The sequence below is a fragment of the Panthera uncia genome, chromosome D4 (genome assembly GCF_023721935.1).
Source record: "Panthera uncia isolate 11264 chromosome D4, Puncia_PCG_1.0, whole genome shotgun sequence".
In the NCBI taxonomy this organism is placed as follows: domain Eukaryota; kingdom Metazoa; phylum Chordata; class Mammalia; order Carnivora; family Felidae; genus Panthera; species Panthera uncia.
In genome coordinates this window covers 81,827,613-81,852,668 of record NC_064807.1, presented here as the reverse complement: position 1 = coordinate 81,852,668, position 25,056 = coordinate 81,827,613, and the positions used below count along the sequence as shown (strand labels likewise).

The following is a 25,056-nucleotide window of genomic DNA, read 5'->3' as shown; positions in this document are numbered from 1 at the left end:
GTAAGAAACATTCTTACCTAGGCAAGAGTCATTTCACATGCCCAAGAGCAGAATTTTCTTGAACATAGTCGAAATTTCCAATTTCCCCTTACCTTTAAAACTTTCTGGGGGCTTTTTATTACTAATAATGCTTTGTAGCTGCTAGAATTCGTTGAGACTTGCTGAGTGATGGATCACTGATGTTAACTTTATACACTGAGATTCAGTTCATAATTTTAGGATATAAAGTATTTTATTATTTTTTATAAAAGTATATTTTAACTTCCACTATGTCAGAATCTTCATCTCTGAAATTTCTTACTAGTTGTCTGGAGTGGGGTCTAGGATGGTGAGAAATTACTTTAAGCCCTATTACAACTGTGGATCAAAGGTAGTCATTTGTATCAAGGGAGGTTCAAGATTACTTGGATTGGCTTCCTGAGGGAAAAGGATGATCTAGATAAATGATTTTACATGATCAAAAAGGGCAGGCTCTCTGGTGCTGATATGAAACTCAATACTGCCCAAGGATAGTAGATATTTTATGGGGTGGGCAATGGGCTAAAAGGTTAATTTTCTAACGTGTCAGAACTGGAACCTGATGGCATGACTGTTTTTAGTCGGAGGCCCACACTTCTGCAGTGCCCCAGAAGCATTTGGACAAGCATGGAGTATAATACCAAGGGTGTTCAGGCCAAGTTCAATACAACGGTTAAAAGTGACCTGCAGTGCTGTATGTTGTGGGGTTAGCAGGTGGTTAGGAAAGACAAGGGCCAGTCTTCATCCCTGTCCCCAGTGGCTCTCACATGCCAACAGGCTGCACCTCTTTCTGGAGAGCAGCTACTAGATGAATACTAGAAAGATAGGCTTCAACCTGTAAATGTCCACACTATGGTTTCTACAGCTTAATTCTCCAACATTTTTGTGATCAGCATCTTGACCAATCACACTTACCACCTAGGTTGTATTGCTGGTAAAACCCTTTATATAAGAGAGGTTTTTGCACTGGGCTATCCATTTCTTCACCTCCCAAATTAGGTAAGAGAGGGGTATATAGTGCAGAAAATATTTTGGAGGTATAAAATAGCTAAGGTTTCATTTAACTTCCCTGAAAAGTTGTCATTTAATAAAAATGTGGGATTAGTCAACTACAGTCACAATACAGTCACTATAGATTTCCCCTTCTGTATTCATCCCGCCGAACACAAAACAAAGCAGTGTGTCAGTCTGACTTTCCTCCTGTGAGTCACCACCTTGGGTCACTCCTTTGCTGGCGGAATCCCCTTTCTCAGCATCACAGTTCAGAGTGAGAGAATTGGAATCTTCTTCCTCAGAAGTACACATCACTGGCCATGGAATGACACACATGGAATGATCCAATCGTCCAGGGGGGAGAGAAGTATCAAATTTAAGCAAGGTCCAATGCTGCTTTTCTGTGTTAGAAAAAACAATATACACAAAGGCTCTGCGTCAAAAAATTTCCAGAAATGCTCAGTGATTTGCTGTTATCACTAAGTACTAGCAGAAATAAGAAATAAAAGGAAAAAAAAAAAATCTATTGGCAGTGTTACTGCTTTCATGATGTCATTCCCTATAAGTTTGGTTTTCATTCCTTTGGGTTATTATTTTTGACAGAGCGGGGGAGAGTGTGTGCATGTGTGCAGGGGAGGGGCAGAGGGAGAGGGAGAATTATTTTTAAGTTTTGGGTTTTTTTAAAATTTATTTACTTTGAGAGAGACTGCAAGCAGGGGAAGAGCAGAGGGAGAGAGGAAGAATCTCAAGCAGGCTCTGTGCTGTCTGTGCAGAGCCTGACACGGGGCTCAAACTCGTGAAACTTTGAGATCATGACCAGAGCCAAAATCAAGAGTCAGACACTTAACCCACTGAGCCACCCAGGCACCCCTGATTCCTTTAGATTTAGATGCGGAGGGACCAAAATGAAAAACTAAAGCGCTGTGATACTTTTCAAAGAATGGTCGCATTAGTTTAAAGATCCACAGTGAACACCTGCTCACCTATGTGATACCGATGCATTGTGTCCAGTGCTCCTGTGGGAGTCATCCCTCCAAAGATGTACAGGTGTTTCCCCACAGCCACAGCTGAGTGGGCAGCACAGGCTGCGGGAGATGCCCCAGTGGGACTTAGCTGCTGCCATTTCATCTCATCTGCCAAGAGAAAGAAAGTGGGTACAACATGGCCTAGAATATGGATTCAACCTTACTTGTCAGACTTTTGTAGTTGGCAGACCAATCACTGAAGCTCATTCACCAAGCACTCTGAGAAGTATTACAAGGTTTATTACTTGGGGGAGCTTGAGATTCTGTTTGGGTGGTCCGGGGAGGGAGGAGAGGCTCCGGAATCTGTAGTTTTAACAAGCACCTCAGGTAATTCTGAGGTAAGTGGTCTTTGGAGTCCACTGAGTGATACTGTCTTTGGTGACTCACCATTTACTATTTTGGAGCCCACAGGAGGGGAGTTCCCTGTCTGCGTGTGTGCATTTTAAATGTTAGCAGTTCCTTAGCAACTCTGTGAGTGCTGGCTAGGCACTAAATATTTTGCTCGCCTAATTCTCCTAACAGCCCCAAGAAACTGCTATTACTTCTGTCTACCCTCGTTCTTACATTTGAGGAAATGGAATTAAAGAGGGCGAGGTTGTCCGAGATCCCACAGCTAGCAAGAAGCACAGCCATGATACTCCGGTCTGACTCTAGAACCTGTGTTCTCTCCACCGTAATGTGCTGCCTCCAACACCTACTCCCAACCTATTTGTGCAAGGATATTTGTGTCTTTTCAAACAAGCATTGAAATGAGGCAAGATAGTATTGGATTTTAGGTTTAGAGAATTACTAGAGTAGGAAAGGAAGAGAAATAACCAGGAAGTAGCTCCTCAGCACAAGGAAATAGGACTTTTTTTTTTTAAGTTTATTTTGGAAAAGAGAGCGCAGGGGTGCACGAGTGCATGTGAGTAGGGGAGGCACAGAGACAGAGGGAAATAGAGAAACCCAAGCAAGCATAGTGATTTGCTGTCCGCTGCGGGTTCGATCCCACGGGTTCAATTCCACGATCAGTGAGATCAAGACTTGAAATCCAGAGTTGGACCGCTTAACTGACTGAGCCACCCAGGCACCCCAGGACTTTCTTTTTTCTAAATAAGCATTACAACCCCAGCTGACCGCTGCAGGGAACACTTCCGTGAAGATGTTTTCCATTTGTCACTTCAAGGCAGGGGCCCAGCATCTCAGGGTTGGAAGGGAGAATCACTCAGCCCAGCCAAAACTCTAGCCAATATAAGAATCCCAGCCAGTGTCACTTGGCCTCACATGTCACCAAGCCAGAGAACTCATTGTTGGGCAAGGCAGCCCAATACACTGAGCAGCAGTTCTCATGCCTTCTGCCCACAGCTCCAATTCTTATAGTCTAGGGCAATGCAGAACATGTTCATTTGCTTGTCTGTCCACCCAAGATACACACTCATCACCTGCAATCTGCCAGATACTGTGTTAAGTGCTGGAAACATACCGGGGAAACAGAAAAAGCCTCTGCCCTAAGGGAGCTCATCATCTAAACGAATAACCCAGAATGAGTCCAGGATCTCTAAGACATGTCAGCCCTTCAGACACTGAAAGACGATTCTCACATTCTCCCCAGCTTTCCTCTTCCAGGGGTTTTTAACCATTTAGCATGGCAATTCTGGTCCCCAACGCCCAGACATACTCCGAGGACACACATATCCCTCACGGGCATAGGGTTAATGGCTAATGGCAGTCAGGGAATCCAGTCAGGGAACCCAAAGCATAATGAGTTTTAATGAAAGAGCAGGGTTGTTGGAAGCATAAGAGATAACTAATGGCTGGTACATAGCAAGTACTCAGAAAATTATTGCTTTCATTGGTATTATTATTTATTATTATTTAGGCCACATTTGCCAGAAATCTAGCCAAGATTCCACTGGCTGGCCAAATTACCCACACTTAAGAGCAAGGCTATATTCTATCAAAGTATATTTTATTTTATTTTAAGCAGATAACTGCCCATGCCCTCTACCCTACTTACTTATATCAATGCAGTGGAGATCATCATAGAATTTGTCCCCTGCCAAGCCTCCATGGATGAAGAGCTTTGTCTCTGCTGCCACCATCACATGACCATGCCGGGGGGATGGAGGTTTTCCAAGGGTCTCTGGCTGTGACCAGGTCAGAGTGTCTAGAAAAGCAGTCATTGGCATCAGATGAAAAAGCTATGAAGCAAGAACATGAGAAATACACCCAAGCTTCACTCCCCAGCAAGCAGAGACGCTGAAAGCAAAAAGTGACCTGGGGACATTCACTCCAACTTGCCAACTCAATCCAGACCTCCTTCCTTCTACAACCTGTAGAGCCTCTGCTTGGACACTTTCAGGGCTGGAGAATTCACTACCTACCACGCCTGCCCATTCTACTGGGCTTTAGGAAACCATTCCTCGCTTTGAATTTAAAAAGACCTCCTTTAAGCTTCAGCCTGGAACTGCAGCAAAATTAAAAAGAATAGTCTGCTTCTTCTGTGACAGACCTCAGAGTCTTTTTTTTTTTTTTTCCCCAAGACAATACCCTTAATTGACTTGCTGGAAGCATGGGAAAATAAGGCTACTTTTGAAGTTAGCAGGGCCTGCTGGAGCCGCAGTATAGGATAACAGACCAGGGAAGTTGGAGTGAAAACTGGGTCATTTCACTGAATAACTTCGTGGCCTTGCACCAGTTAATTCTCTAAGCTCTAGCCTCTACAGTTGTAAAATGGGGATAGAGATAATACCTCCTTCTCAGGGTTGAAGTATGCATCAAATGAGATAAGCACAGACAAAGTATTCAATACGTGAGAGTTTGTGTGAGAATTACTGTTTGTGGTACCCCTGAAGGTTGTGCACGGAGCCCCACCGTTCAAAGGAATACAATCTGAAATAATCTGAAAAAGGTTTATGCATAAACACGTTCATCATGGCATTGTTTGTAATAAAGAATGGAAAATAGCTTAAGTGCACAGACAAGTGAATAGTTGTTATTGCTACAGTCATGATAGAATACTGTGCATTTATTTAAAATGTTGAAGAGTGGAGGGGTCCCTGGGTGGCTCAGCCGGTTGAGCTTCTGGCTCTTGATTTCCTCTCAGGTCATGTTCTCACAGGTTTGCGAGTTTGAGCCCCATGTCAGGCTCTGTGCTGGTAGTGCAGAGCCTGCTTGGGATTCTCTCTCTCTCCCCTCCCCCACTCACCATCTTTCTCCCTCTATCTCTCTCTCAAATAAATAAATAAACTTAAAAAAAAAAAGCAAAAAAAAAAATGTCGAAGATTGGGGCGCCTGGCTGGCTCCGTTGGTAGAGCATGTGACTCTTAATCTCAGGGTCATGAGTTCAAGCCCCACATTGGGTGTGGAGCCTACTTAAAATAAACAAACAAACAAATAAATAGATAAATAAATAAAATTGTTGAAGACTTCATGATCAAGGGAGAACTGTGCTTAAGTGAAAAATACAAGACACAAATATTACATATGAAATTATTTCTGCTTTTTCTAACTTTTTTTTTTTAATTTTTTTTTTTTTTAATGTTTATTTATTTTTGAGACAGAGAGAGACAGAGCATGAACGGGGGAGGGGCAGAGAGAGATGGAGACACAGAATCGGAAACAGGCTCCAGGCTCTGAGCCTTCAGCCCAGAGCCCAAAGCAGGGCTCGAACTCACCGACCGCGAGATCGTGACCTGAGCTGAAGTCGGACGCTCAACCGACTGAGCCACCCAGGCGCCCCTAACTTTTATTTTTAAAAATATTTGTTAATGTTTACTTATTTTTTTTTTTAATTTTTTTTTCAACGTTTTTTATTTATTTTTGGGACAGAGAGAGACAGAGCATGAACGGGGGAGGGGCAGAGAGAGAGGGAGACACAGAATCGGAAACAGGCTCCAGGCTCCGAGCCATCAGCCCAGAGCCTGATGCGGGGATCGAACTCACGGACCGCGAGATTGTGACCTGGCTGAAGTCGGACGCTTAACCGACTGCGCGACCCAGGCGCCCCATGTTTACTTATTTTTGAGAGCGAGACAGACAGACCACGAGCAGGGGAGGGGCAGAGAGAGAGGGAGCCCCCAGAATCTGAAGCAGGCTCCAGGCTCCGAGCTGCCAGCACAGAGCCCCATGCGGGGCTCGAACCCACAAACTGTGAGATCATGACCCGAACCAAAGTCAGGTTCTCAACCGACTGAACCACCCAGGCGCCCCTATTTCTGCTATTTTGTAAAAAAAAAATTTAATTAAGTAAGCTCTGCCCCCAATGTGAGGCTTGAACTCATGATCCTGAGATTAAGAGTCACTATGTTCTCACGGTTTGTGAGTTTAAGCCGCACATAAGGCTCTGTACTCACAAGTGTGGAACCTGCTTGAGATTCTCTCTTTCCCTCCCTTTTTGCCCCTGCCCTACTCTCACTCTCTCAAAATAAATAAACTTACGAAACTTTTTTTTGAAATAAAAAGTGCTTTAAAAGAATTGCAAACACCATTCTTTCTGGAAAGAGAAAAGTCATACTATACTCTGTCTCCAGGCTTCCAATTTCACTTTATAAGTTTGAAAGTTTGCTTACTGTATCTTCTCAACAAAAGGCTACATCTCTCTTAAAAAACACACACGAGGGGCGCCTGGGTGGCTCAGTCGGTTGAGCGTCCGACTTCGGCTCAGGTCACGATCTTGCGGTCTGTGAGTTCGAGCCCCGTGTCGGGCTCTGGGCTGATGGCTCAGAGCCTGGAGCCTTGTTTGTAACACATACAAAAATTAATTTATGTTCACTGTGGCGCTGTCAGCAAAAAGTCAATCAGTAAGAAAATGACTGAATAAATAAGGAATACCCACAGGATATGCTCTACAAGGAAACCGGTTGTGACTTAGAAGACATCCATGATGGATGATTAAATGAAGGGATGATAACACAGTTCATGTCCCTTGGGTGCCCCCTATATGCCAGGCACTGTGCTATGCACTGTATGACATTATCTTATTTAATCTTCCCAGTTCTTTTTAGTAGGGGCACTATTACCATTTCTATTTTTTTTTTTTTTTAATTTTTTTTCAACGTTTTTTATTTTTATTTTTGGGACAGAGAGAGACAGAGCATGAACGGGGGAGGGGCAGAGAGAGAGAGGGAGACACAGAATCGGAAACAGGCTCCAGGCTCCGAGCCATCAGCCCAGAGCCTGACGCGGGGCTCGAACCCACGGACCGCGAGATCGTGACCTGGCTGAAGTCGGACGCTTAACCGACTGCGCCACCCAGGCGCCCCTTACCATTTCTATTTTACAGATCAACAAACCTAGACCTAGAAAGATTAACTAGTCACAAGTAATACAGGGGTGCCTGGGTGGCTCAGTCGATTAAACATCTGGCTCTTGATCTCAGCCCAGGTCTTGATCTCAGGGTTGTGAGTTCAAGTCCCGTGTTGGGCCCCATGTCGGGCTCAGCACTGGGCGTGAAGCCTACTTAAAAAAAAAAAAGCAATACAGAAAGTATGTGTCAGATCTGGTCCTGAGTCCAGGTTATGTGGCTACAAAGGGCATGTTTTCAACTACTAAGATTTAGCCTCACCCCTGCAAAAGTAAGCTATAGAACTGTATTTATTATCTGATTCCATGTATGTGTTTTAAAGTTTTTATGTAACTTCAAAATTCATAGAAATTTCATAAACGCATAAGAATGTCTGGAAGGAGACATTAGGAACAGCTAACAATGTTTACCTCTGTTTATGTAGTGGGAAGGAAAAGCTAAAGGGGAAACTCGTACTATTTTCTTTATAAATGACACTTTATGTTAAAGTGATCATTTATACCTTTTTAAATGCAAATTTTGCTGTGGGAAGAAGATATTAGCTAAGGGATACACCGAAGACATCTAGAAGAGAGACACTCAGACAAAGTGTCATTTTCTAACCTCTTCTTCCTACACCAGGTAAGCTGTAGGCCAGGGTGGCTCTGACCTGGTAAGTGGCAACCCTGGGGTGCCCTCCAGTCCATACTTGCGTCAAACACATGCAGCTTCACATCCTGCACAGGCTGGGCGCCTCTCTCTCCGCCCCCAAAGACATACAGCTGGTTTCCAATGGCTGCAGACGATGTGTGGAATGTTCTTGGGCATGGCGGGGGGCTGGTCACCTCCGGCATGGTCCAAGTCCTGGTTTCTGGTTTAGAGAGAGTAGGCAGTCACCTAAAATATCCAGGCTGATGGGCCTCTCATCTTGACTCTGAGGCCAGGCAGGGTTACCTTTCATACCCCTATCCCCAAGGGGGACAGCAAAGGCCTAGGCAGGGTTCTTGTGCCACCAAAGTCAAGGAGGGGTAGTGGGTGATACTTAGAATTTTCCCAGATAGAGGCAAATCCCCAAGATTGAAAAAGTCACACATGCAATTAAGAATGAGGTCGATTTGATTTTGGAGGCCTTCCTTCAAACGTCCTCTCTGAACGCTCTTCTGCTTTGCTGACTACCCTGCCCTGTGCCCATTCAGAGGAGACCAACATCTGCTAAAATGCATACCCACTAGAGGTGAGAACTAAATGTGCCAAATTACCCCACACTATGTGGCATTAAAAGAAAGTAGACAAAGTTATCACAGTTTCAGTAGTAATAATAATAGTTCCTTATAAATAGTAAGTGCTAAGTAAATAGTAGTTCTCCATTTTACAGATAAGAGAATTGAAGCGGAGACAGATGAAGTCATTTGTTTAAAATGACATGGCTAGGGGCACCTGGCTGGCTCAGTCAGTGGAGCGTGTGACTTTTGATTTTGGGGTTGTGAGTTTGAGCCCAACGTTGGGTGTAGAGATTTACTTAAAAAAAAAAAATAAAATCTTGGGGCGCCTGGGTGGCTCAGTTGGTTAAGGGTCCGACTTTGGCTCAGGTAGTGATCTCACGGTTTGTGGGTTTGAGCCCCGCGTCGGGCTCTGTGCTGACAGCTCGGAGCCTGCTTCAGATTCTGTGTCCCACTCTCTCTCTGCCCCTCCCTTGCTCATGCTCTGTCTCTCTCTCTCACAAATAAAATAAACAAGGGGGACAAAACAGAAGAGACTCATAAACATGGAGAACAAACTGAGGGTTGCTGGAGGGGTTGTGGGAGGGGGGATGGGCTAAATGGGTAAGGGGCATTAAGGAATCTACTCCTGAAATCATTGTTTCACTATATGCTAAATAATTTGGATGTAAGTTTAAAAAAATAAAAAAATCAAATTTAAAAAAATGATAAAATAAAATAAACATTGAAAAATTTTTAAAAAAAACAAATAAAAAATAAAATCTTTAAAAAAAAAATAAAGGGACATAGCTAATAAATGGCTGACTTGGGATTCAAATTCCATCTTGATAACACCAAGATCTAGGTGTTTTCCACTCGTCTGACTTGAGAATAAAATTTCACCACCTTGGGAGGTGCACAGAAGCTTATTTCTTTTTAGAGTGAAGCATGAGTTTTATAGAAACAGATGCATTACATTGAGTATCTTCCTTGTGCAGAATCATTGCCCTTAACCTTCTGTCTTGTCATTATCCACTCAACTCTAGCAGGTGGCTGGAAAGTATCCTCATTTTGCAGATGAGGGAACTGAAGCTCGGAACATGCAAGTTCTTTCCCCCAGGTCACAGTGCTTGTGAGTAGCAGAGCAGAGGTTTGAACTCAGTTCTGTCAAGACTCCCACACTCGTGCACTGCAACACACCAGGGATTATTTCTTGTCTAGGAAATTCTGTGCCTTTTGTAAAGGTCTTCATTCAGTACACAGAGTACCACAGGAAGCATCTGGAATATGTATTGGACTCAAAACATGAACCTTGAGATGAAACAAGTCTCAGCCTATATCTAAAGCAAAATGTCATTATCTCTATAGCTACAGACCTTGGAGAGCTTTTGGATCTTGGGGGTGGGGGGTTAGTCGATGCTCAACCTCCAGGACCAGAAGATCCTGGGACTGTGTTGCTGCCAAGTCAAACGCTGGCACAAATAATCTCAAAGGACTCCTAAGCCATTTGGCGGACTAGCCTTAGTAACAAAACAGCTAATGATTCGCTCACATTTTTCCTATATCTTGGGCATGGTGTCAAATTATACTATCTAGGAGAGAAAACGGATCTGGTGGAAAATCAATTCCTCTGACAGACGCTTTCCAAATTTTCTGTATTTTATTCAAATGGATGCCATCGTTGAAAGTCAGAAGCCCAGGGATCCAGAACTGATTTCCATCTGCCAAGCCACAGTTACGTCAACCGCCACCACCACAATTATTGAGCATTAACCATGTGCCAGATACTGAGTTTATTTGAATCCTTGCCAAACTTAGCCAGGTAGAAACTATTACTATCCCCAAATGACGGAAGACCAACTGTCTGCAAACAAGCATCTTAGTGATAGAGCACTGGGCAAGAGTTGACTGGCATGTGAAAAATGTCCAGGTTGCTAATCGTTAACAAAGTGCATAGTTAAAGAATTAGATACAAGCTTTTTGGGCTATCCAATTAGCAGTGTTTATTTTTTTTTTAATTTATTTAAAAAAAATTTTTTTTTTAACGTTTATTTATTTTTGAGACAGGGAGAGACACAGCATGAACGGGGGAGGGTCAGAGAGAGAGGGAGACACAGAATCTGAAACAGGCTCCAGGCTCTGAGCTGTCAGCACAGAGCCCGACGCGGGGCTTGAACTCACGGACCGCGAGATCATGACCTGAGCCGAAGCCGGATGCCTAACCGACTGAGCCACCCAGGCGCCCCCAATTAGCAGTGTTTAAAAATGATAAATTCAGGGGCGCCTGGGTGGCTCAGTCAGTTAATCATCTGACTCTTGGTTTCAGCTCAGGTCATGATCTCATGGTTGTGAGACAGAGCCCCACGTCGGGCTCCATGCTGGATATGGAGCCTGCTTGGGATTCTCTCTCCTCCCTCCCCTTCCTCTCCCCTGTTCACTGTCTCTCTCTCTCTCAAAAAAAAAAAAAAAAAAGATAAATTCAAGGGTGGCTGGCTGGCTCAGTCAGTGGGGCATGCAACTCTTGATCTCGGGGTTGTGAGTTCAAGCCCCACCTTGGGCATAGAGATTACTTAAAAATAAAATATTTTTAAAAAAAAGATAAATTCAAAGTCAGCCAGGAGTGAAAATGCACTATTAAACACAGCTGGAGAGAGAAGCAGTTGGAAAATTCTGGAGAGCAATTGGGTAGCATGTATCAAAAGTCTTAAAGTTCACAGTGTTTTGTTTTGTTTTAGCAGAACAAAGGAGATAGAAGTTTACTGAATATACCACAATGGAATGGCAGGCAGAACAGCAGAGGAAAGGCTGTCGGGCTCAATGTTTTATATAGTCTTTTTATTTCTAGGCATGAATTCTAAGCAAATAATTGTCAGTGACTTCTGAGCAAAGATGTTCACTGCTTTGTTATTTATAATGGTGTAAATCTGACAACCAAATGATGGTATTGTCACAAAATGGAGTATCATGCAGCCATTAAAGGTGATGTTACAGCAATGTCAGCAGGAAGTAATTTCTGCAGTAATTATGAATTTTAAAAGGAAAAAGGTACAACAGTGTGCTGGTGAAATAGTATGAACTCAGGCTTACAAAAATGCAGAGAAATAAAAGAAAGGAAGTACTGAGATGTTCTCAGTAGCCTTAATGTCACAGGATTGTGGATGCCTTTTGTCCATTTATTTACACTTTCCAAAAAATTTTTTTAAATTTGTTTTCAATGTTTATTTTTAAATTTTTTTTAATGTTTATTTATTTTTGACAGAGAGAGAGAGAGAGAGAGAGATGGAGCATGAGCGGGGGAGGGGCAGAGAGAGAGAGGGAGACACAGAGTCCGAAACAGGCTCCAGGCTCTGAGCTGTCAGCACAGAGCCCGACGCGGGGCTCGAATTCATGGACCGCGAGATCATGACCTGAGCTGAAGTCAGACGCTCAACTGACTGAGCCACCCAGCTGCCCCCACTTTTCAAATATTTTAAAATGAATTTTATTTATTTATTTATTTACTTACTTATATTTATTTATATATGTATTTATTTTTTGAGAGAGAGAGAGAGAGCCTGTGCTAGAGAGGGAGAGGGCTAGAGGGGGGGAGAGAGAGAGAAAATCTTAAGCAGGCTCCACACTCAGCACAGAACCTGATGTGCAGGCTCAATCCCACGACCGTGAGATCATGACCTGAGCCAAAATCAAGAGTCGGATACTCAACCGACTAAGCCACCCAGGCGCCCTTTATTATATTTATAAAGAGAAAACAACAACAAAAAAATTTTAATTATAATTTGTAACAAAAGACAAGTCCACCTCCCATGGGTGGTTCAGCAACAATCTCTTAGAAGAGATGTTCCCAAACTGCTTTGTCAGTGAGAAAACTGCCAGTGAGACTGGGTAGGAACTTTGCACTGTTTGGCTAAAAGAAACATAATAGGAGGATCTAGGTCAGGGTTTCTTAACTTTGGCACTATTGGCATTTGAGACTAGATGATTTGCTATTCTGGGGGGCTGTCCTGGCCATTACAGGGGGGACAGCAACATCTCTGTCCTCTGCCCACTAGATGCGAGTAGCAACTGCCCATGCTCCATGTTTGATCACCAAAAATGTGTCCAGACATGGCCAATTGTCCCCTGAGGGACACAATCGCCCCCAGTTAAGACCCCCTGATCTAGCTGACAGGTTCTAGGCTAGCTTAGTCACTGACTCTCTTAGGACTTTAGGAAAGTCACTTCCCCTGGACCTGGGTCGCCCACTTGGCATAACTGTTCTCTGAAGTTTCTTCCAGTTTTGGCTTTTAACAAATTGATAATTGCAAATGTTACAAGATGAGGGGGTGGGGGAAATGCAATTCTGTTCTTTTCAGATTTTGCCAGAAGTTAAAATTTCTGTTTTCTATGAGGCCAGCAAGTTAAACAGATTATTCAGTACAATCCAAATGAGTTTTGCTATAGGAATTGGAATTGGATTTCTTTCCTTAGGTAAATAAAAGAACCTTTGGCTACTTACCAGGATTTAGAACTTGAAGGCAATTTCGATTTCCTGACTGGTCAGCACCTCCAAACACCCAGATGGTATGAGGAGCACAAGAGGGAACAAAGCTGGCATGCTCGTACCGGGGCAAGAGGCCCTCCGAGGTGGCTAAATCCCACCGGTGTGTTCCTAGAAAACATTTCACTCAGTTCCTGCACTGGAACTGCCACTGTAGTTTATGTCAGTTGACAAACTTGGGGGAGAGTAGTGAGGAGAAAAAGTCGAAAGCATAACCACCACAACCATCAGATCACTGGCAGGGAATATGGTCAAATTCCAAAAAGTTCTATAATAGAATTTCGGGGGCTGTCTGCCTAGTCTATAAACCCTCCTCTATGGAAACTGTCCCCATTCTCCCAACCAGGGGGGTAGAGATCCCAGAAGATCTGTTTGTACTACACCTTGACTTTCTAGCTTCAGCTCATTGGGTCAAAGGTAGTTACTTGACCCCAAATGGGTCAGATCTTCCCTCCAGAGAATCTGGAATTCGAACAGATTTCTGGATTTCTTCTTGCATGTATGGAGAAGCAGCTAAAGCCAAAGTATGGAGAAGAGAAAGAAAGAAACATCTACATAAAGAAGATCTTGGGGTCGTGGGAGGGGGAATGGGCGAAATGGGTAAGGGGCACTAAGGAATCTACTCCTGAAATCATTGTTGCACTATATGCTAACTAATTTGGATGTAAATTAAAAAAAAATAAAAAACAAAACAAGTTAAAATTTAAAAAAAAGAAAAGAAATACCAAATAACTACAAAAAAAAAAAAAAAAAGATCTCCTCAGAGATGAGGGAGGAGGTAGATGATCTCTGACAGTTTTCCAATTCCTGCTTCTACTCTCTCCTGAGTCTAGGCTTTATCTCCTATGTTTAGATTCTTCCCTTTTTTTTTGCTGGTTTAAGAGAGTTTCTGTTACCTGCAGCTAAATGATTTCTGGCTAAAACAAGCTCACAACTGCTCAGGGAAGTAAGACAGTAGCCCCATTTTATAGGACACTGAAGCCCAAATGGTTTACACAGGTTAACCAGAGTCACAAAGCTAGTAATAATAGGTCACACCAAAAATATAAGCGGACTACTCAGCGAGTTTCTTGAGGGCTGGAAGAAATTTTAATTGCCTTTGAATTCCTAGTGCAGGGTGTAGAAATTCAAGTGCCTACATAGGAGGGAACGTGGCAAGTTGGGGGATGAGAACCCCATTTGATAGGCGGGGCAGCTCAGTGCCAAAAATCTGTTGCCATGTAGACATACAGGCCTACTGATGTCAGAGCTTCCAAAATCATCAAGAGAAGCCAAACCATCTCAATTTTTATATGTAGACCCTTGTACATTTGGTTGGTAAACAACTTAGATTAAATCAATAATAGCGACTTTGCATGGGCCTAACAAAACACGTATGGGGGTCTGCCATCGTGTAAAGCACATGGTGGTCACCATCCGTTCGTTTTCCATTCATCATCCATCTATCCAAATACTTAGAAAGCACCTACTCTGTGCCAGGTGCTATGGTAGTGGCTGGGGGTACAGTGATGAGTAATATAACCATGTTCCTTGTTTCCAAGGAGCTTATACTCCTGTGGGGAAGACGGATAAGAAATAATCACACGTGGTAAGAGCTGTGAAGTGGAATAAGGATGGGGAAGTACAGGATACTATGGAAATATAGAGGGTGGTTGTGACATTGTGATTTATTATTAAGAAATTGGGGCGCCTGGGTGGCTCAGTCGGTTGGGCGTCCGACTTCGGCTCAGGTCATGATCTCGTGGTCCGTGAGTTCGAGCCCCGCGTCGGGCTCCGTGCTAACAGCTCAGAGCCTGGAGCCTGTTTCAGATTCTGTGTCTCCCTCTCTCTCTGACCTTCCCCCATTCATGCTCTGTCTCTCTCTGTCTCAAAAATGAATAAACGTTAAAAAAAATTAAAAAAAAAAAAAAAGAAATATATATGTGATCTTGGGGCACCTGGGTAGCTCAGTCGGTTAAACATCTGACTCTTGATTCCGGCTCAGGTCATGATCTCACGGTTCGTGAGATCGAGCCCCGCATCTGTTGTCAGCACAGAGCCTGCTTGGGATTCTCCCTCTCCCCGTCTCTCTCTCAAAATAAATAAAAAATATAAAAAAGAAAGAAAGAAAAGAAAGAAAGAAAGAAAGAAAGAAAGAAAGAAAGAAAGGAAGAAATATATATGTGATCTCTGTCAGTTCCAGGCACAGAGCTCTTAAAACCCTTGGAATTTCCCAAGTGATAAGATTGAAAAGGGTGTCTTTTATAAAAAGCCCCTGTCAACCACACCTGGATTTATGTTTACGAGGTGACTTCTGGAAAGCCCTAAGGATGGGGGCTGGTTGCCAGGGGAACCAACCATATGATTAGAGGGTTGGAACTTTCACCTAGCCTCCCACATCCACCTCTGGGAAAGGCTGAATCAATCACCAATGGCCAGTAATTTAATCAATCATGCCTGCATAAAGAAGCCTCCAGAAAAAACCAGGTATTTGGTGAGCGTCCAGGTCGGTAACCACGAGGAGGTACTGGGAGGATTGTGCACCCTCAGAGTAAGGATGCTCTGTGCCCTTCTCCCCATACCTTGCCCTATGCATCTCTTCTATCTGGCTGTTCCTGAGTTATATCCTTTTATAATAAAGCAGTAATCTAATATGTAAGCTATTTTCCTAAGTTCTGTAAGCCACTCTAGCAAATTAATGGAACCGTAGGGATCATGGGACTCTCCAATTTATAGCTGGTAGGTCAGAAGCATAGGCAACAGCCTGGACTTGGGGTTAGCATCTGCAGTGGGACAGGGGCAGGACAGTTCTATGGGACCGAGCCCTTAACCTGTGAGAATGTGATGCTAAGTCCAACTGGATCTTGTCAGAACTGAATCGAGTTGTAGGACACCCAGCGGGTGTTGCAGAATTGTTTGGTATGGGGAAAGACTCCCAGACATTTGGTGGCCAGAAATAAAGTATTGAGACTAGTGCTGGGAGGAGAGACAGGAGTAGAGAAGGAAAACAGGATTTCTCCTTTCCAGTGGTACTGCCTAAACTAGCCCAGAAGTATCAGGGAAAGCTTTCTGATGGAAGTGGCAGTTAATGTGGGATCTGAAAGAGGAATAGTAGCCAGGTGATAAGGAAAGGGAAGAGCCTTCCAAGCAGAGGGAACTATAGGTGCAAAGGCTTGGAGGCCAGAATTTAAGACATGTTCAAGGAACTGAAAGATACTCCGGGTAGCAAATATGGGTTTGGGAGAGCCAAGAAAGGAGCTGGGAAAGGCTTGAAATGTAGGAATGACATGGTCAGATTTGTATTTTAGACAATACTGTCTAGGTATGGAAAATGCACGTACGGTGCATTTACGGGGTAAACTTGGAAGCAGGGAGACCAGAAAAGAGGCTGTTGTTATGTCCAGTTGAAGAGTAATAATGTTTAGGGGTACCTGGGTGGCTCAGTCGGTTAAGTGTCTGACTCTTGATTTTGGCTCAGGTCATGATCTCGCTGTTGGTGGGTTCGAGCCCCTCACTGGGCTCTGTGCTGACAGTGCAGAGCCTGCTTGGGATTTTCTCCCTCTCTCCCTCTCTCTCTGTCCCCGCCCCCCCCAAAACAAACAAACAAACAAACAAACAAACAAACAAACTTTAAGGGCGCCTGGGTGGCTCAGTCGGTTAAGCATCTGACTTCGGCTTAGGTCATGATCTCGTGGTTTGTGAGTTCGAGCCCTGCATCGGTCTCGGTGCTGGCAGCTCAGAGCCTGGAGCCTGCTTCGGATTCTGTGTCTCCTCCTTTCTCTGCCCCTCCCATGCTCATGCTCTGTCTCTCTCTGTCTCTTAATAATAAATAAAAGTTAAAAAAAAATAAACAAACAACTTCAGGGACACCTGGGTGGTTAAGTGTCTGACTCTTGGTTTCAGTTCAAGTCATGGTCTCATGGTCCTTGAGACTGAGCCCCGCAAAGGCCTCCGCACTGTCAATGTGGAGCTTGCTTGGGATTTTCTCTCCTCTCTCTCTGGGCCCTTCTCCCTGGCTTGCTCGCTCTCTTTCAAAATAAATAAATCAACATTAAAAAAACTCTTTAAAAAAACAGACAGGCTTTAAAACAAAAAGAGAGAGAAGTAAAAATGCTTGGACTGCAGTCGTAGTAGTGGAAATGGACAGATGTGGATGAAGATAGAGACGTTTAGGGCTTGGTGATTAATGAATTATGTGGATGGAAGAGGAGGTGGAGCCATCAATATCTCCCAGAAAAATATCTGATGAAGCAATGGTTGGATGTCCGGGGCTCTATAGAGACTCTTTCACCCCCCAAAATGAGGTATTGGTTGGTGGACGTCTGCTGAGACGTTAGGGGCCTCTCGGTGATGTTCATTTTCTTAGAGGAAAACCCTGCTCTCTGGTCTCAACCAGTGTTCTTACGAATGGTCTGGTCATGGCCGGTAGCACAAGCCCTGCTCTCTGGCCACAGGGCACGGGCTCCGCAGCTGCTGGTCTTACCCAGATCCATGGTGTGCACATCTGAGAAGCTCCTGCTTGGATCTGCTCCCCCAACAATGAAGACCTTCCCTCTCTTGGCATCACCAACTGGGGGTAAATATGAACAGCTGTGGCCAACCCGAGCACAGGGGCTGTCTCCAGGGGGGGTCAAGGTGTACCTGCCAAAGGAAGGATGTATTCAGGAGACCTGAGCGGAGAATAAACGGGGCCATGTGTTCTTTCCACTCCTCATGAAATACTCACCAGAATGAAGAGTCTTATACATACACCCACCTTAAGTTGTATCCACCAAGGCAGTATTTCCCTCATTGATAATTGTCCCTACATTTGCACATAACCTTTGACTTTTCAATTTTGTCCCCACTTGTAGCTCACATTAACCTAATGGGGTTGCACTGGACTAGTAATTGTCCCCATTTGGCAGACAGGGAAACTGACACCCAGAGAAGTTCAGTGGTGTGTCCCAGCACGAGATGGTACCTGTGAGCATGGTTTGTGAATTCCCAGCTCAGGTGCTTTTGAGATGTGTGACCTTTTAGAAGTCATTTAACCTTTCCGAACCTTAGTTTCCTCATTTGGACAGTGAGGTTGGCAATAGTTCTTTGCTGTGAAGGTAAGATGAAGTCTTGTAACAGTGCAGGGAAGGACTCAGTAAATGGTGGCTAGAGCTTTATGGCCTCTCACGTAGGAACCTACAGCCCCAACGATCCTGCCGCTAACCCATGATGCTCTGTCAAGAAATATTCTCCAAAATGTATAGATTTTAAGAGCTTTTCCAGATTACTCAGAAAGCTTGACTCAGAAGCCAGAGCTAGGACTCTGAAAAAATCAAATACAGGATCCATTCATCCCATTCTCTAAAGTCACTCTGAATGCCAACCAAAAAACATAATTCAAACTTCCCGGTTGGAAAAGAAAATTCGGTAGCTATTTTTCAGGCACTGGCTCATTAGACCTCTCAGGCATCTGGTACTCCTGACTCTTTCCTCTTTCTTGTACCTTTCTCCTCACCTGGCTTCCCCACATCCCTTCCTTTTGGTTCTCTACCCATTGTTCTGGCTGCTCTTTTCTGTTTTCTTGCCCTGACTCCTTTCCTACCAGCTTTCTCCTAACCCTTAATACCCTTGGATTCTCTTCTCAGTCTGTGTTCACTTACCCTGTCAAGTTCATCTGCACTGATGGTCTCAATTTACCACCCATCTACATACTCATCAGCGATTTCCAGTCTCAATTTCTTTTCCAGATCCCTCTTCTGATAACCAGATTCACATACCCTATGATCACCTGATGATTACTAACAATGTACCGCGTAGGCTGTGAACTTCGTTACAATCCTGGTTTCCCTTAATCTGTACAAAACCCCTTTGAGGACGGTACTATTATCACCATCTGATTTTTACAACTGAGAACCCGAGACTTAGAAAGGTTAAATAACTTACCCAAGAGCACACAGCCACCCAGATACGTGGTGAATACGACAAAAAGTCCCTGCCTTCAGAGCCCTCACAGACTAGTTGGGAAGAGAAACATTAAACAGGTAATTTCACAAATACCCATTTTATTTTAATTGTGCTATAAAGGAGTACAGGATATGTATAGGGATATATACTATGAGAACATATCCTAAGGGGACCTCAGCCTATAAGGAGAGGTGTGAGAGGGAGGGGGTCAGAGAAGTCTTCCTGAAGAAGCACCATTTGAACTGAGCTCTGAAGTATGAGAACTTAGGTGGACAAAGAGAGGAATGAAAAGATGGAGGGAAAGAGTGACCCAGGTAGAGATCAGCACATACAGTACCTGAGTGGGCAGTGCAAGGCATGTTAACGAAGAGAAAGAGAACAAAGGATGAGTAAGGGTACCTGAGGTTGGAAAAGACAGGCAGGGACAGGTGGGCCATTTTAAGGACTCTGGTTTTTATCTTAAGATCAAAGAGACACAAAAGGGTTTTAAACCAGGGAATGCCAGGAGCAGATTTACGTTGGCTAGAGAGCAGGAGGGGACATGGGGAAGCCAAACTGGAGACCCTCCTCTCCAAGGTCCTGCAGAAGCATTGTCTCCTCTCTACAGCCTTCTGTGAGCCCTCCTTCAGTACTGATCACACTCACCGCCATCACCTGCTTAGTCCGTAACCCCCACTACTAGGAGACTATTCACCTTTGTACCCTGAGCACCTACACAGCAGCTGCCCGTCAGGCCATTGTTAGTTGAATAAAGCGTTGGTTGAGCAAGCAACCAAGAAGCAGTAAGGCCAGTTTAATCCAAATCCAATTCCCTGAGAATCTTAAAAATGAGTCACAGCTTGAGGGAAGACACAGTGTTGGAGCTGTGGATGCCAGATGGTCAGTGCCTTATTCTTCCTAGTAAATGGATTTTAATAAAATCAACATCTGCTCTGTGATAATTATTGCCCCACTATCTTTCCTCTGAAGACCTTTTCAGACAGTTTGAGTCTAATTACCAGCAACTACAGACAGCTTCGTCTCTACCCTTTCACAGAGATGATCAAATATGTTAGTAAACTACTTATAAATGAAACAAAAACTCTTGTTTTTCTCTGTCTGAATCCTTCCTTACAGACCATGTTGCTTTCCTGGGCTTGTCTCCAGGCCCCAAGACTGGCAGCAGCTTCATGGTTTCCTATGCATAAGAAAAAAAGGCACTTTTTAGACACACAGGACAAATCAGGTCACTTCCTTCTTTAAAACCTTTCCTTTTGATGTGCCGATTTCTAGGGCTTGGTTCATCTGAATAAGCATTACCAACCTTTTGATATAAACTTAAATTTGGGAGGCAAATATAACACAACTTTATTGACACAATTACAGTGTTTTTCTTTATTATGTTTTATTTATTTTTGAGAAAGAGAGACAGAGGGTGAGCAGGGGAGGGGCAGAGAGAGAGGGAGACACAGAATCTGAAACAGGCTCCAGGCTCTGAGCTATCAGCAAAGAGCATGACGTGGGACTCCAACTCACAAACTGTGAGATTATGACCTGAGCCAAAGTCAGATGCCTAACTGACTAAGCTACCCAGAGGCCCCCAATTACAGAGGTTTTTTGGCTAAAGTTTTCTGTGTGTCTGTGATTTTCATGGAGAAGGGACATATGTCAAAATATTTTCAGGGGTGGGGTGCCTGGGTGGCTCAGTGAGTTAAGCGCCTGACTCTTGATTTTGGCTGAGGTCATGATCTCACAGTTGGGGGGATCAAGCCCCATGTCAGGCTTTGCACTGACAGCACAGAGCCTGCTTGGGATTCTCTCTCTCTTCCTCTATCTCTGCCCACCCCCCCCCCCCCCCCCCCCCCCCATGCTCTAGCACTCTCTCTCAAAATAAATAAACATTAAAAAAATATTTGCAAGGGTCATAAGATGTTTATACTCATCAAAAGATAAAATATTTTATATTTTATTTTTTTTAAGCTTTATTAATTTATTTTAGAGGTGCCTGGGTGGCTCAGTCAGTTGAGTGTCTGACTTAGGCTCAGGTCATGATCTCACAGTTTGTGGGTTCGAAACTCAGATCATCAGGCTCTGTGCTGACAGCTCGGAGCCTGGAGCCTGCTTCACATTCTGTGTCTCTCTGCTCCCCCACTCATGCTCTGTCTCTCTCTCTCTTGCTCTCAAAAATAAAATAAAAACATTAAAAAAAATTTCTTTTAGTCATGTCTGCACCCAACACGGGGCTCGAACTCACAACCCTAAGATCAAGACTCACATGTTCTCCTGACTGAGCCCGCCAGGCACCCCAAAAGATAAAATACCTTAAAAGGTTGAGAAATACTGATCTCTGGGATAAATCCATGCCTCAGCATGGCATTCAAAGCCTTCTGGACTCAACCTTTTTCCCAGGGACTCACCTCCACTGCTATAGTGAGCTACTGTTGCTATATTTGTTGTTTCTAACATGTCAGGCCCTTTCATATCTCGCATCTGCGTGCTACTTCTGGTACCTGAAATGTCCCTTCCCTTCTGGTCAACTAGGAAACTCCCAACCTCCAAAGCCCAGTTCAAAAGTCCCTCCCTCAGTATAACCTTCCCTGATTTGTTGTTTTCCATTTACATCCTCAAGTTACTTCCTTCTCCCTCTGAAGGTTATCAATGAAGTCACCATCATTGCAGGGATCACTCTGAATGTGATTATCCATTTAAAAGTCCCTAGATTAGATTCTAGAGTAAATTCCAACAGAGCTGGGCCTCTCAGATTCTTTCAAAGAACCTACCAATGGGCCCCGGCTTAGAGTAGAATTGAGGGATGAGTGAACGAAGAAAGAACATAGATGAGATTTCTGGGAGATGAACGAACAAATCCAACTTTTGGCCTAAGCCACTGACCGCGGTCCCCAAAGCCCAGTGGGTAAACTTCGTATGAGCGGGGACTTCATTGCAGCTACCTCTGCCAGTCCCATCCCCCAGTTCCATCCCCGCGTGGCAGCGACAGAGGACACAGTGTCGGGAGAGAACAGGCTGGTTTCTTTCCGTCAATGAGGCCGGGCCGGAACCCGAGCACGCCCTCCCCAGGGCTCTTCACCCGGCCCGGGCCCACTCCCCTAAAGGATGCGGCGGCTCCCGCCCAGGATCGCGTCAAACCCACGGCCCGGACACCCCCAGACCCGAACCGCATTACCTGCGGCAGCTTAGGATGGTCCCGGACTGTGGCTCCGCCCCTAACATGGGCGGGGGTTGTGCCTTCGCCCCTCCCCCAGGCCCGGAAGAGCGGGACTGCCAACCGCTCTCCGTCTCCCCGCGTCATTGGCCCGGTCCCCAGGGCGCGCCCTTTGGAAGGGGACCGGGAGGGCTCCTACGCGCCAGGAATGTCGGCCTGGCTGTGCGTGTCTCGGGAGCCAAACTGGCCGGCCGTCCCTGGGGCCTTTCCTCCCCGGCGGAGTAAATAAGCCAGGGCTCCTTGGAAACGACTTAACAAGCGAAGTGCAGGGGGTTGGGCATCGGCTTAGAGGACCCAAATTCCTTCCGCAGCTGGGCTCCCCTGAAGGAGCTAGGGTGTTTTCAGTTCCAGCGGATGTTATAAATGGTTTTTGAAATGGTTTCAAAGACCCTTTCCTAGGTGTGAAATGTCCCTGCTTGGTCTTAGGTCAGTTCAAGCTTTGGTGTCTTAAGCAGCTGACTCATTCCATAATTAGCGTTTGTAACTATGGCAGGCACTATGCTGAACCAAGCGTCGCCCCTGGCCTCCTGGAGTTTACAGTCTAACTAGAGAGCGAGATTAAACAGAAAAATAATTAGGTACATTTGCAAAAAGTGCAAGGAATAAAATGTTCATCGACGAGAGCATTTGGGGGGAAGTTACTTTTCTCTGGGCCTCAGTGTCACCCATCCGTAAAATCGAGCTGGTAAGATTTCTGTCACAAGGTTATGGCGGGGAATAAATGAGCTAATGAATATAAAACGCTCAGTTCACAGTCGCTGGCATAGAGCTGGTCCTCTGCAAAGTATAATGCTATTCCTATAAATAAACTCTAGACACTAGTCCTGAGCTAGACTGCTCATCTGCATTACCTCTGATCTCCATGAGCATAGGTTCTCTGCAGCTTTCCTGAAAATGCAGAGCTGACTCACCTATGTATATGTTCCAGAGAATCCCACAATCACTTAGGAGGGCTGAGGCCAGTTGTTGTGTCATAGGAAACAGGAAAAAGCTAAGGAAGGAGATCTCAGGAGCTCCTGAAGTATAGTGCCTAGTGGGAACCAGATAGCCATGCTTGGGTTCAAATCCAGGCTCCAGCACTAACCATCTAACCCTGACATTTACCAAGTTCATGAATCTTCCTGAGCCCTATTTTCCTCATCTCTTGAATAGGATCATAATACCTTGAATACCAATTCTTGAAATTATAACAGGAATTTATTAACATTAAAAATTTTTTTAATGTTTATTTTTGAGAGAGAGGGAGGTAGAGCATAGCAGGGAGGTACAGAGAGAGGAGGACAGAGGATCTGAGGTGGGCTCTGCGCTGACAGCAGAGAGCCCAATGCAGGGCTTGAACTCACGAATCATGAGATCATGACCTGAGCCAAAGTCTACCACTTAACCGACTGAACAACTCAGGCTACCCTATAACAGGAATTTATTGACAAAATGGAATTCGAGGTCTGCAGCTCTCCTCACTGCTCAAATATCTTATTTCAAACACCTGGAGTCTTTATGAGTTCCCATTATTAATGGAAAAATCTCCATTGCTGTCTGCCACATTCAGTCATTCTGCTCTCCTTCAGGAAAGAAAACCAAGGCTAAGTTGGCTCTGCCGTATGTCCATGTACATCTTGATGGAGATTTCTGCTCAGAGCTGTGGAATGCTCTGATGGGCCCTGTGTCTTTTGGCTAGCTCCATTTCAAGATTCCAAACTGGAGTTGCACATAAATAAGAAAAATTGGAAGAGGTCTGTGGGCAAAACGGCAACCAACTTTCATTGTGAGACCTATGCTTTACACTAGAAGTCACATTTCAGAAATTGCTGGAAGGAAATTTTGAGATCTATTTTTAAAATGGAAATTGAGGGGCACCTGGGTGGCTTAGTCAGTTAAGTGACCAGCTTTGGCTCAGGTTCCAGTCCTGCGTCAGGCTCTGTGCTGACAGCTCAGAGCCTAAAGCCTGCTTCGGATTCTGTGTCTCCCTCTCTCTCTGCCCCTTCCCCACTCGCACTCTGTCTCTGTCTCTGTCTCTCTCTCTGTGTCAAAATTAAATAAACATTAAACAAAACTTTAAAAAATGGAAATTGAGGCCCAGAGAACTTACAAAATAACTAGCCTACATAAATGGCAGAAACAGGAGCCTGGATTTACTGCTTTGCCAAGGAACACTAAGAACACATTCCAGGGGGCGCCTGGCTGGCTCAGTCAGTAGAGTATGCGACTCTTGACCTCAGGGTCCTGAGTTTGAACCACACATTGGGGGAGGAGTCTACTTTAAAAAAAAAAGAAAAAAGAACACATGGCAGTCAGCATGTTCTGTACAGTTTTCAAAGTAAATGACCGGTGTGTCTATTACCTCTTCTAAGAGCTCACCAAACACTCTGAAGAATGCTTTCCTCATCTCTCTCTGCTGTGGATGTCAAGAGTGAGGTTCACTGAATGAGGTGGGGCTGCAGGAGGGAGTTTGCCAGATGGTTTGGTAATGTGGGAACTGCCACCTGCTTTCGCTGCAAGGGGATACCATCTGCTTTCATTACCTACCTGTTCACTGACGTATCGGAGAGGGAAACAATGATGCTGATGACACCTTCCTTTCAAGCACATTATAGTTTGTAAAGAACAGTCATGTCTATCCCCCTACTTGCCTTCCTTCCCAGTTCTGAGAAAGTATCTTGAGTAGGACTAATTCCCAGTTACTGAGGTTCAGAGCCAAAAAAGTGAATTGCCATCTTTCTAAAGAGGACTGTAATAATAATTTTAAAACCTCAAAAACAATAGCATCTTTTCCTCATTTGGAATTTTTTCTCCAAGAAATTCTGAGCATGCCATCCTTATGTTGTTTTTTTTCCCCTAAAATCTCAAATGTTACCTCTTCAGAAAGGCCTTTCCTGCTCACCTAATACTAAGAGCTA

General features: G+C 44.4%; 1 protein-coding gene across 1 annotated transcript; it reads right to left on the bottom strand.

Annotated features, from left to right (window-relative positions):
• Positions 1 to 114: 114 nt before the first annotated feature.
• On the bottom strand, positions 115 to 22,223 carry RABEPK (Rab9 effector protein with kelch motifs). Its single transcript, XM_049628814.1, has 8 exons — positions 22,121 to 22,223; positions 20,076 to 20,134; positions 17,498 to 17,655; positions 12,994 to 13,146; positions 8,009 to 8,170; positions 4,033 to 4,182; positions 1,995 to 2,144; positions 115 to 1,412 (listed from the first exon to the last, which is right to left on the bottom strand). The coding sequence occupies exons 2-8, from the start codon at positions 20,126 to 20,128 to the stop codon at positions 1,120 to 1,122; spliced, it is 1,119 nt and encodes a 372-aa protein (XP_049484771.1). The 5' UTR covers positions 20,129 to 20,134; positions 22,121 to 22,223; the 3' UTR covers positions 115 to 1,119.
• Positions 22,224 to 25,056: the final 2,833 nt, after the last annotated feature.